General features: G+C 43.0%; 1 protein-coding gene across 4 annotated transcripts in view; it reads left to right on the top strand.

The window, feature by feature from the left end:
• Nucleotides 1-12,810, top strand: part of LOC106580443 (solute carrier family 23 member 2) — a 73,834-nt gene that overhangs the window by 39,900 nt on the left and 21,124 nt on the right. For 2 of the 4 annotated variants that reach the window (XM_014161513.2, XM_014161514.2), the window contains exons 2-5: nucleotides 2,693-2,886; nucleotides 5,293-5,391; nucleotides 7,151-7,267; nucleotides 7,864-8,021. In XM_014161513.2, coding sequence (XP_014016988.2) covers nucleotides 2,785-2,886; nucleotides 5,293-5,391; nucleotides 7,151-7,267; nucleotides 7,864-8,021 — 476 coding nt within the window. In that variant the 5' untranslated portion in view covers nucleotides 2,693-2,784. Of the gene's footprint in view, nucleotides 1-934; nucleotides 1,065-2,689; nucleotides 2,887-5,292; nucleotides 5,392-7,150; nucleotides 7,268-7,863; nucleotides 8,022-12,810 lie in introns of all 4 variants that reach the window. The other 2 variants (XM_045703224.1, XM_014161512.2) reach the window with 2 other exon arrangements.

Genomic DNA, 12,810 nt, shown 5'->3' with positions numbered 1-12,810 from the left:
ATTTTGTTGTTATTTTGTCTCTCACTGTTCAAATAAACCTACTAAAATTATATACTGATCATTTCTTTGTCAGTGGGCAAACGTACAAAATCAGCATGGGATCAAATACTTTTTTCCCTCACTGTATTATATCAACAAGATAGCCGGGTGACCACTCTAACAATTGAAATTCGTGTCCTCAATGATTGAAGGCAGGTGGATCAGGTGAGACATTCTAGTCAATGAGAGGGCAGTATGAACAACAGGCACAACTAAGTAGTTGCCGGAATGCCACGTGCATCCACTTATCAGTACTTTTGTAACAACCTAAACATTACAAAACTTCTGTTTATCATATAAGCCTCATGTAATTCTACACTCTCCATACACCTCCATACACAAAAAGGCTGATCTCATGCGGACAGATTTTGGGCAGAGCAAATGCTCTCGCTTCGCCTATTCCTCTCTGACATGAATGAACACTGAATTAACTCTCCCTCACACAACCCCACACCCCCCACCAACACACACATTGTACCCTTCAGCCTCCAGGGTTGGAGTTGGGGAGTGATGTGCTACCACACAGAGGAGCAGATGGATGGAATGTTGTCAACACAGACTCTCCTCCACCTCCATGGCTCACGCACGCACACGGGGAAACAGAGCTGTGTTAGTTTCTCACAAATACCACTGTGGCCTATGGGACAACTACACACACCACTGTAGTTTACTATGGGACAGACTGCCACTGTAGGACAGCCTGTTAGGGCATATTATTTCCATGTCACAAAAAGGTGTGCCTGTGTGATAGGTCTATAGCTGGAGAGAGAGGGACAGAGGATAGAAACCAATCAACCTCATGAATTACCTGACTGATGAGCGGTTAATGAATGTTGGCTGTCACATTAACAACTATCTTGCCCCCTTACCCCTCACCTGCCCGCCCCCCCCTCAGCTCTCTCCTCTCTCTCCATCTCTTTCTCTCTCGCTTCTCCCACCTGCCCCCTCCTCTCCCTCTTTCACCCCTTCCACACAGATGCACCCCGCTGCCCAGCTCGACAGGAGCGATGGGATGTGTCAACTAGGTACTTCACTTACCAACATTTAACACTGACCAGGGATGGGGGGGGGACAGGGGTGAGGGGATGGGGGAGACGAGGAGGGTATTAGAAAAGGGGAGGGGGACAGGGATGGGGGGTGATGTCAACTAGGTACTTCACACAGCACCCCACATGAAGAAAGTAGGGAGGGGGGAGGATGGGAGAAGGGTTGGGGTATAATAAAGGTGGGGAAAGGGGGAAGCTCAGGGATGGTTTTTCAGAACTAGATTGAAGACTCACTCCAGCTATTTTTTTTTGTTTTTTACTTTTCCTGTTGAATAACAATATCCCCAGGATAAATACAGTAATGTACACACACTTAAGGGTAAAAAAAAATGTTGAGCAAAATAGTATTTTTAAAAAAATATATTTTTTTTAGACAAGTACAAACTTCATGGAGTAGGCCATTCAAAGAGTTGGTGTCTGATGGTGCCCTCTGTCATCGGCCTTCCCCCTTGGTTGAGGAACAATTGAGAACGAAAAAGGAAAGTCCCATCCAACCCCCTTCACCATTTGTGTCATGTCAGAGGACTCCTGGGCCACCTATTGAGATGTGCCTTTTGGTGATAAACTGAAAAGGAGACTGGAGTTGGACTTTGTTTACTCCTAGACTAAAATGTTCTCTGGAGAGTAGGCTTAATCTGTCATTTTTAAAGCTGGGGAGAGGGTGTTGAGAGGAAGGTTAAGTCTGACAGAAGGCCTTGTACAAGTTTAGAAAGATAGTGAAAGATAACATGCAGGGATAGACACAGCCAAAGGTCTTGTGTTAAAGTATAGAGTAGGGGGAGGGGTGAGACCGGGACTAGTCACAGGGCTAGACTGAGCCCAAGGCCTTGTCTTACATAAAATGGAGTTGACATGACACCAGAAATAACACAACACCGCCTGAGAACAACAAACTGACCTCCCTCTCACACCTCTTCCTTCCGCTTTTATTCCTTTCTCACCCTCTTCCCTCTTTCCCTCCTCAGTCTATCCCTCAATCTCCTCCTCCATCCTTCCCTGTGTCTCTGCTCTCCTATTGTACCTGTCAACTCTGTTCTCCTTTCCACCCTCTCTCTTCCATCATCCCCCATCCTCTGCCCTATTTCTCATCGATCCCTGACAGCTTACTGTATGAGTGTATACATCTGGGGCTGCGTCCCAAATTACACCTTATTCTCTTTATAGTGCACTACGTTTGACCAGGCCCATAGAGCTCTTGTCAAAAGTAGTGCAGTGTATATGGAACATGGTGACATTTGGAACTCCTTCGGGGTCTCCCAGGCCCATCCCAGTATCAGGTCTCTCCACAGTCCTGGATCACATCTGATCTCTGCTCATGATCCATTCTGGGGTGAAGAGATGGTGACTGTGCAAATACTGATGCCTCAGGTCTGGGGCTCTGGAACCAGGAACAGACAGCTGTCTATCTGTAAACTCGGGTTTAAGCCCAACCCTGCTCTCCATCCACACACCACCGTGGAGCTTTTGGCCCAGTGGGCAAAAGGCCAATTTTCTAGCGTAGTCTACCTGGTACAGTAACTACTGTAATACTGTAGTCTAGATGACATCAAGGGCAGACTCAGGAAAGTGTAGTAAATGATCCATCTTTTATCTCTCTCTCTCAGTAGATGACACAGTCCTGGACCATGTAAGGGAGCTGAAGGATCAATCTGCAGTGTTTCTACCGGAGCGAGCGAGGGAAGAGGAGGAAAATAGAGGAATGGGCGTGGGGAAGAATACCACCTCTATGTCGATGGAGGGAGGAGAAGGGGGAATGTATGAGGAGGAGAACAAACACAGCGCAGACTTCTACCCCATTCCGGTACGGTGTGTGTGTGTGTGTGTGTGTGTCTGCTTGCACTGGGTATTTAGTCAGTTTTAAAGCGGCAATCAGCAGTTACTACATACATTTTTTGACTTATAAATGAATGATATTTACCCATTTGATTCTTAAAGAATATAACTTAGAAATGCCTCATGAGCTTAGTTCAACTGTCATACCCCATCAGAACCCAAAATAAATGTTTGTAGACATAGTTTTAAGCATGCTTTAAGGCCATAATTTTGTTATCATGGATAGTCAGAGTCATGGATGTCAGGACTGTCTGTCTATGAATTTGAAAGTTGTTACATTTGTCCAGGCCTGTCCCTCAGCTTCTTACCAAAGCAGAGGGGGTGTGAGCACTGTTATTGTTTCAACCACATATTGGCCCTTTAAGGGTCATCAAGTTGACACACTGACAGAGGAGTGATGGTAAAGACAGGGTTTGGCCACCATACACAGAGACCTGTCATTAGGATCACTTAACACTTGTCAGGGTCACACATGCACTGACGAACATCCACACATGCACTGTTAGTCTCCATGTCGTGCCAATTTTGTTCTGGCCATTTCCTCTTGGTTGGAGCACAGTCCCCTCATGTAGGTCACACCACAAATCAACAATAATGGTTTCCCTAGCCACGCACACACACAGACATAATACTGTACTGAGGAGCCCAAACACAAAGCCTCTCTGGGTTTTGAGTCACTCAGAGATTTACGACTATATATCCTGTTTGTTATAACGATCCCATTCACATGCTCCTGTTACTGAATGGCTGAATCGGACAGAGGTGGATAAAGGGACACAATGGCTATCCTCAATTACCTGTACAGCCAGTCTCCCTCCCTCCCTTCTGTCTTTCTCTTCCTCCTTTCTTTGTCTTTCTTTCTTTGCCTCTTGTATTCATTCTTTAATCTCCCCCTCGATGTCCTCTCCATAGCTCTCTATCGCCATAGCTCTCTACCAAGGGTACTAGTTTTGTGACGTCTAGGGATGTGATGTCTGGGGCAGCAGGTAGCCTAGCGGTAAGAGTGTTGGGCCAGTAAGTGAAAGGTCACTTGTTCGAATACCCGAGCCTACAAGGTGAAGAATCTGTAGATGGAACAACACATTTCGCTGCACCTATCCAGTGTATGTGCCAATAAAAAAAAGAAATTAATTAACTAATGTCCATTAATACCAATGACAGACCTTTAGTTCATTCTAAGTTCTCTCATCTGATGACTGCTCTGTCAGCAGTGATATTTCCCAGCTAGTGAAAGATAGGCAGTAGGATGGAATGTGTCCCCGGGAAAGGTACACAGACACACACACACACACATTTGAATGCCTTTGACATTTGAGTCTGAACAAGAGTAGTTTGTTGTTTTTCATGCCTGGCAGACTAGATGCAAAGATGGATGAAAGTATGCAAAGACGCATCCTCAAATCAAATTTAGACAAATGACGCTGTGTGTGTGAGAGACTGAACACTGTCCTTCTATACTGAACTTCATCTGTGATTTGCTAACCAAGCCACAGACGGAGAACACACATCCACAACACACACGCACAGTGATGTCATGACCTTGGATCCCTACAGCGTATGTGTGTGCAGCAGAGTGATAAATAGACCAATGTAAAAAATAAATAAAGTCACATAGACAGGACAGGTGCAGCGAAATATTTTTTTACACATTTCAGCCATAGTAGTACCGTGCCCCTGGAGGGTTAACCCTGCTCAACAGCACATAGACCTTTTTTTTTCACCTCGTCGGCTCGGGTCTTCAACTAATGAAGAAACTGATGTACTTATTGCCCAGTATTCCCAGAGATCATTTTCCAGGCAAAGCGCAAAGGCTCCCAAAGCAACACCCAGGCTGTCCTTTGTGTGTTATGTCTGATAGTTCTGTTAACCTTACCCAATCAGCATCAATGTCCTTGCTTTCCTTGAAATGTTCTCTCTGTTGTGCGTACGTGAGTGTACATAAGTTGTGCTACTGTTGTATAATGCAGTATGAAATGTTTGTAAAATACTTACTAGGGTGAGGTTTTTGCAGTGCAAAAAAGCGTCACTGTTGTCAAAACACTACGTCACTGCAAAGGCACAGCGCATCAGCATAACACTATGGAAGTTTGTCATTTCTCTACCCCTACATTGGCTTTATACAGTTACATTTCTGAAACAAATGCTGTTACAATAATAGAGGGATAATGAAATATGGGTCCTTGGTACTCAATGTTTCATAGTTAGTTAGCCCAGATCAATGATTGTCATGTATCTGTCTGTGTGTCTGTCTATGTACATTAGGTGGTTAAAGTATTGACATGCATCTGTCTGTGTAGGTGGATGAAGTATTGACATGCATCTGTCTGTGTAGGTGGATGAAGTATTGACATGCATGTACTGTACTGTACTGTAGGTGGTGGTGAACGGAGTGGAACAGGCCACTGGAGAGCAGGACACTGAAGACACTGAACTGATGGCAATCTACACTAAAGAGAACCAGGAAGGAGAGAAGGTACGAGACACACGCATAGTTTAAACTCCTAACTCTCCCTTCTCCTCTCATACACTCTCACTCACCCTGTCCCTCCCCTACATCCTTTGTTTATCCCTGCTCTTTTGATCATCCTCTCTTCTCTCTGTCACTGTGACTCTGCACTTTTCCCCTTGTGTGAGAAAGGGAGAGAAAGATAGTCAGAGGCAAGAGGAATTTCTCGCCGGTGTCTGCTTGAATCTCTCCCTTTTTTCTCTCTCTCCCTTTTCTGAATCTATCCCCTTCTTTCTTTGACTACACTCTCTTGCTGAATTGTTCAGCCTTTCCCTCTTCCATGCTGAATATTCTTCTCCCATCTCCTGCCCCTCTATCTGTTATGTTGCTGTGAAATCGTCAGCCTACAGTATGACTGTTCTGTGTAGTTTGTCTCCAGGGATGTCTCCCAACAGGTCGATCGTGAGCTACCAGTAGCTTGCAGCCCACCTATGAGTAGCTCATCAAACAATTCTGAAAGTACATGCAATTTTCATGTGTTCCACCGCAAACGGTCATAAACAAATCTCACAAGTATCAGACACCAGCAAGCTCCCAGCTACTATCTATTCAATGTAAAATGTTCATTATCCCACCCCTGGTTAGCCACTATTGGCTTAAAAACCCAAACCTAACACAATATCTGCCAATTAACTTCCAGGAACATTGTCCCGGTCTGTCTGTGTGGCGTGCGCTCGATTGTTTATCACTCCGTGTGTAGCCATTTGATGTGATTACCATCTTGTGGGTTGACAGAAATATTTTCCACAAAACCTTCTCAATTAAATGTTAACTGCAAAATAGTCTTACCTGGCAGAAGTATATCATCTCTATCTATTATTTGTTATTTGCAAACTTTGCCATGAAATGAGCAGCAGCAGTATAGGTCCATCACTAGACGCTCAATTAAAGGGCCAGATGTGCTATTCTTTTTTTATATATTTATTTATTTATTTATTTTTCTTTAAAAAATACATTATTTTAGGTTTTATTTAACTCGGCAAGTCAGTTTAAGAACAAATTCTTATTTACAATGACAGCCTACCTGTATTAAAGGGGAATTACATAAAAATAAAAATAAAAATCGTTTTCAACCAGACCAAAAAAAAAGTTGTCTTCTGGTGTGATTTAAGCATTGACATGGACTCAGAACATTTATTTGAGTTGTTTCTCTATTGACAATTATAATTTTAAGAGTGAAAATAAAACTGAGAACATAATTTGGGAAACTGTAAAACAGAATTTGGGGAAAAATCTCAGATTTTATAGGGCCCTTTAGAGTTATTTATTAACCATTTTTTTACCAGGTATATTGACAGAACTTTCTCATGTACACCAAGTATCCGGGGACTAGTTGCAGGGGACAGGAGAAGAGAAGAATGCCTATTTGAAAGTTAGAAAAAAACAGCATGTTCCATTTTTTAAATGTAGCACTCATGCTAGAGAAGGTTGGAGACCCCTGCCTTATATAGTCCACTATTTTTGGGTGTGGTTAGTTTCAGGTTTTGACCTCCCTAAAGCAAACACACACTCAAAAAATGTTTTATTTAACCTTTTATTTATAACCTTTTATTTAACTAGGCACATAGAGATTACTACCTGTAGGCTTAAATGCACTTAGTCTAAAAATAAAACTTAAGTCTTAAAACCCTTTGGTCCAGAAATTGTATACCCTGTGGTGTGAGATTTTATAGTAGCCTACATCAATAATCTAAAAAACTGTCTTCTCACCTTTGCATGTGTGTAGAGTTCCATGTCGGAGACATTGGACAGTGCAGACAGTATGGACGCCAGGAGAATGGACATGATCTACACCATCGAAGACACACCTCCCTGGTACTTGTGTATATTCCTGGGCTTACAGGTGAGAGACACACCCATAGCTCTGGTACCTCTGTTGTTTTGCAAGTACCAGATAAGCATGTGTTTTATGTTGGACTGTCTGAAAGTATAAATGTAATCTAAATAATGTGGCTTCCTCCTTGTCTCCTCTCCTTCACCTGCACTGATGTGAAAGCTAATTCCTAATAAAGTTCCTCTCCCTATTGCTTTCCTTTATCAGTGCTGATGATAAACAAGAGGAGACAAGGAGAGGAAGACATTTAAGTTCAGACTGTAAAAATGCAGCTAAGCCCAGGCCCAAAAAATGCCATCTCACCGCTTATTCGAGTCACTTCCTCTTTCCTGTTCTATAACCCGTATCATGTAACATAGTTACATCAGGAGTGGGTAGACTAAGCCCCTCCCCTTTATACTCATGCTTATGAAACATACTGTTATGAAAGTTGATGCTCTGCTTCACAGACACACAGAGACCTCAATAACCTCAATCAATATTAACTCGGTCAATATTTACACAACAGTCCTGTCTATTAACATAAACACATACACACTGTAAAAGGCCATCACACACAGTGACACACACATCTCATTCTAACCCTCTCTCACCTCTCTCTCCAGCACTACCTGACCTGTTTCAGTGGCACCATCGCAGTGCCGTTCCTGCTAGCTGAAGCCATGTGTGTAGGGTTTGACCAGTGGGCTACCAGTCAGCTCATAGGAACTATCTTCTTCTGTGTGGGAATTACCACCCTGCTACAGACTACACTGGGCTGCAGGTACACACACATACACATACCTGCATGCATACATACAAATAGTTGAAGTCGGAAGTTTACTTAGGTTGGAGTCATTAAAACTCGTTTTTCAACCACTCCACAAATTTCTTGTTCAAACTAGTTTTGGCAAGTCGGTTAGGACATCTACTTTGTGCATGACACAAGTCATTTTTCCAACAATTGTTTATAGACAGATTATTTCACGTATAATTCACTGTATCACAATTCCAGTGGGTCAGAAGTTTACATACACTAAGTTGACGGTGCCTTTAAACAGCTTGGAAAATACCAGAAAATGATGTTATGGCTTTAGAAGCTTCTGATAGGCTAATTGACATAATTTGAGTCAATTGGAGGTGTACCTGTGGATGTATTTCAAGGCCGACCTTCAAACTCAGTGCCTCTTTGCTTGACATGGGAAAATCAAAAGAAATCAGCCAAGACCTCAGAAAAAAAATGGTAGATCCCCACAAGTCTGGTTCATCCTTGCGAGCAATTTCCAAATGCCTGAAGGTACCACATTCATCTGTACAAACAATAGTACGCAAGTATAAACACCATGGGACCACACAGCCGTCATACCGCTCAGGAAGGAGACGCGTTCTGTCTCCTAGAGATGAACGTACTTTGGTGCAAAAAGTGCAAATCAATCCCAGAACAACAAAGGACCTTGTGAAGATGCTTGGAAGAAACGGTTACAAAAGTATCTATATCCACAGTAAAACAAGTCCTATATCGACATAAACTGAAAGGCTGCTCAGCAAGGAAGAAGCCACTGCTCCAAAACCGCCATGAAAAAGCCAGACTACGGTTTGCAACTGCACATGGGGACAAACATGGTACTTTTTGGACAAATGTCCTCTGGTCTGATGAAACAGAAATAGAACTGTTTGGCCATAATGACCATTGTTATGTTTGGAGGAAAAAGGGGGAGGCTTGCAAGTTGAAGAACACCATCCCAACCGTGAAGCACGGGGGTGGCAGCATCATGTTGTGGGGGTGCTTTGCTGCAGGAGGGACTGGTGCACTTCACAAAATAGATGGCGTCATGAGGTAGGAAAATGATGTGGATATATTCAAGCAACATCTCAAAACATCAGTCAGGAAGTTAAAGCTTGGTCACAAATGGGTCTTCCAAATGGACAATGACCCCAAGCATACTTCCAAAGTTGTGGCAAAATGGCTTAAGGACAACAAAGTCAAGGTATTGGAGTGGCCATCACAAAGCCCTGACCTCAATCCTAAAGAAAATGTGTGAGAAGAGCTGAAAAGGCGTGTGCGAGCAAGGAGGCCTACAAACCTGACTAAGTTACACCAGCTCTGTCAGGAGGAATGGGCCAAAATTCACCCAACTTATTGTGGGAAGCTTGTGGAAGGCTACCAGAAACGTTTGACCCAAGTTAAACAGTGTAAAGGCAATGCTACCAAATTCTAATTGAGTGTATGTAAACTTCTGACCCACTGGGAATGTGATGAAAGAAATAAAAGCTGAAATAAATAATTCTCTCTACTATTATTCTGACATTTCACATTCTTAAAATAAAGTGGTGATCCTAACGGACCTAAGACAGGGAATTGTTACTTGGATTAAATGTCAGGAATTGTGAAACTGAGTTTAAATGTATTTGGCTAAGGTGTATGTAAACTTCTGACTTCAACTGTATATACACACATGGATACAGTACCAGTCAAAAGTTTGGACACACTTACTCATTCAAGGGTTTTAATTTATTTTTTTACTATTTTCTACATTGTAGAATAATAGTGAAGACAACACTATGAAATATCACATATGGAATCATGTAGTAACCAAAAAAGTGTTAAACAACTCAAAATATATTTTAGATTTGCGATTCTTCAAATTGCCACCCTTTGCCTTAATGACAGCTTTGCACACTCTTGGCATTCTCTCAACCAGCTTCATGAGGTAGTCACCAGGAATGCATTTCAATTAACAGGTGTGTCTTGTTAAAAGTTCATTTGTGGAATTTCTTTCCTCCTTAATGCATTTGAGTCAATCAGTTGTGTTGTGACAAGGTAGGGGTGGTATACAGAAGATAGCCCTATTTGGTAAAATACCAAGTCCATATTATGCAAGAACAGCTCAAGTAAGCAAAGAGAAACGACAGTCCATCATTACTTTAAGACATGAAGGTCAGTCAATCTGGAAAATTTCCAGAACTTAGAACGTTTCTTCAAGTGCAGTTGCAAAAACCATCAAGCACTATGACTGGCTCTCATGAGGACCACCACATGAAAGGAAGACCCAGAGTTACCTCTGCTGCAGAGGATAAATGAATTCGAGTTAACTGTACCTCAGATTGCAGCCCAAATAATGCTTCACAGAGTTCAAGTAACAGACACATCTCAACATCAACTGTTCAGAGGAGACTGTGAATCAGGCCTTCATGGTTGAGATTTTTGGTTCCAACCGCCATGTCTTTGTGAGACACAGAGTAGGTGAACGGATGACCTCCACGTGTGTGGTTCCCACCACGAAGCATGGAGGAGGTGGTGTGATGGTGTGCTTTGCTGGTGACACTGACACTGTGATTTATTTAGAATTCAAGGCACACTTAACCAGTATGGCTATCACAGCATTCTGCAGCGACACGCCATCCCATCTGGTTTGTGTTTAGTGAGACAATGACCCAAAACACACCTCCAGGATGTGTAAGGGCTATTTGACCAAGAAGGAGAGTGATGGAGTGCTGCATCAGATGACCTAGCCTCCACATTCACCCGACCTCAACCCAATTGAGATGGTTTGGGATGAGTTGGACTGCAGCGTGAAGGAAAAGCAGCCAGCAAGTGCTCAGAATGTGGGAACGATGTGGAAAAGCATTCCTCATGAAGCTGGTTGAGAGAATGCCAAGAGTGTGCAAAGCTGTCATCAAGGCAAAGGGTGGCTACTTTGAAGAAACACCTTTTTTGGTTACTACATGATTCCATATGTGTTATTTCATAGTTTTCATGTCTTCACTATTATTCTACAATGTAGAAAATAGTCAAAATAAAGAAAAGAAATATATATATATATATATATATATATATACACACACACACACAGGTGTAGCGCTAATGCCGGCACCTGGGGAAACTGTAGGCAAGTGATTTGGCTATTCTTTTCCCTTGTTTGGTTTTAACAATACATCCATTGCATCACATTCTACACAGTGTGGTTAGGGTTAAGGAGTGCGTTATGAGATAGGGTAGGTATGTTGGTGTTCGGAGAATAATTATTCACTATGCTACACTTATACACCCCATCCCCCAGGTGGCAGGCAGAAAGAATCAACTGGGTCTAGGTTCTGAACCAAGCCTTGATAAAGCCATCAGTTTTACCTCACTCTACAGGAAACTCTTTCCTTCGCTCTAATTTTCATTGTTATTTTTCTTTCTTCTTTTAATGTCTTTCTCTCTCTCTCATTGTAGTTAGAGGTTAACATTTTACTCAGTGAGTTGTTTTGACTTGAGATGCCCTTCTGTTCTCTCCCTCTTTCCCTCACTCCTCCTGCCCACACTTTCTCCCCCTCGATCCCTCTCTAGAAATATGATATCCTTTAGAAATGCCACAGCCAGGTTTCATATTTGTTGCCATGGTTATTATTGGTACCAAACGTGAATGTGATGCTACATGTCATGCCACGTCATGGTAGTCTGTCTGTTTGTAATTGTGTTTGTGCAGTCTGCCTGTCTCAGTCTCATGGCCCAGATACAGCAGCATTGACGGGAAATCACTGCACACACACACTGGACACGCACACAGAAAGTACTCTCCTAGTCTCATGGCCTTGAGTGATTTCTTTCTGAAAGGAGAGAACGAAGCAGTATTTTTACTTTTTAGCCATTAGTGTTTTGTCTAACAGTCAGGCACAGCCTTGAAAAGAACTGCAGACACTCACCCACACGCGTACACACACAGACCAGCGGTATGGCGGACCTGTGTTTGCCTGGCACACACACACTCCGCTCAGGGAGAAACCAGGCATTCTGCCACATAGGACTACTGTGAAAATGGGTCGATGTAATTTTAGCTGTGGCCAATTCTCCTGTCTTTAGTCCTGCAATTAGGACTGGTCACACAGAGAAGCATGCACAGCACTTTCTCACACACAGAGGACTAGCCTATACATTGCACTCACACAGATGGTAAGATCATGCACAAGTCACAGTTGATGTTGTTTTTCTGTGTGCCCTGTAGTAAACCTTAGAACTATGAACTCAAAGAAGAATTTGAGAAATTGTTAGCGAGATATCTGTTCTCTGCTCCATCATGTCTCGCTCACAACACACTCACACAACGGCTGCTTGCCAACTCATCCAAAGTCAATATGATGTCCATCTTTTCACTAATGACCGTCATCTTTGTGTCACAAATCACAGCTATCTGTGTCACCATAGCAACATGGATAAGGTGGGAGTGGAGGGAGGGAAGAAATGAGCACTGAGGTAGAGGGCTGGAGAGAGAGATGAGAGGAGGACTGAGGTAGAGGGCTGGAGATGTGGACTGACGCATAAGGGGAGGGTGGGGTGAGAGAGAGGGAAGGGATGTATAGAGTAAAATGAATGAATGGATGGAAAGAGGAATAGAGAAATGGAGAGAGGAGAGGAGATGAGTGCTAGTGGCTGTGTTTGAGTCATGGTGCTAAGTGAGGTCAGATCAGTGAGGTCAGTTCACAAACACTCTAGGAAAGGTGATTTTGTGTGTGTGTTTACGTGTCATTGTGTGCACAGCTGGTCCCACCTGCGGACAACATGTGACCCTCTGAGGTAGATGAGTGCTGCT

The sequence above is a fragment of the Salmo salar genome, chromosome ssa20 (assembly GCF_905237065.1).
Source record: "Salmo salar chromosome ssa20, Ssal_v3.1, whole genome shotgun sequence".
Lineage (NCBI taxonomy): Eukaryota > Metazoa > Chordata > Actinopteri > Salmoniformes > Salmonidae > Salmo > Salmo salar.
This window is presented reverse-complemented; position numbering and strand designations above follow the sequence as displayed.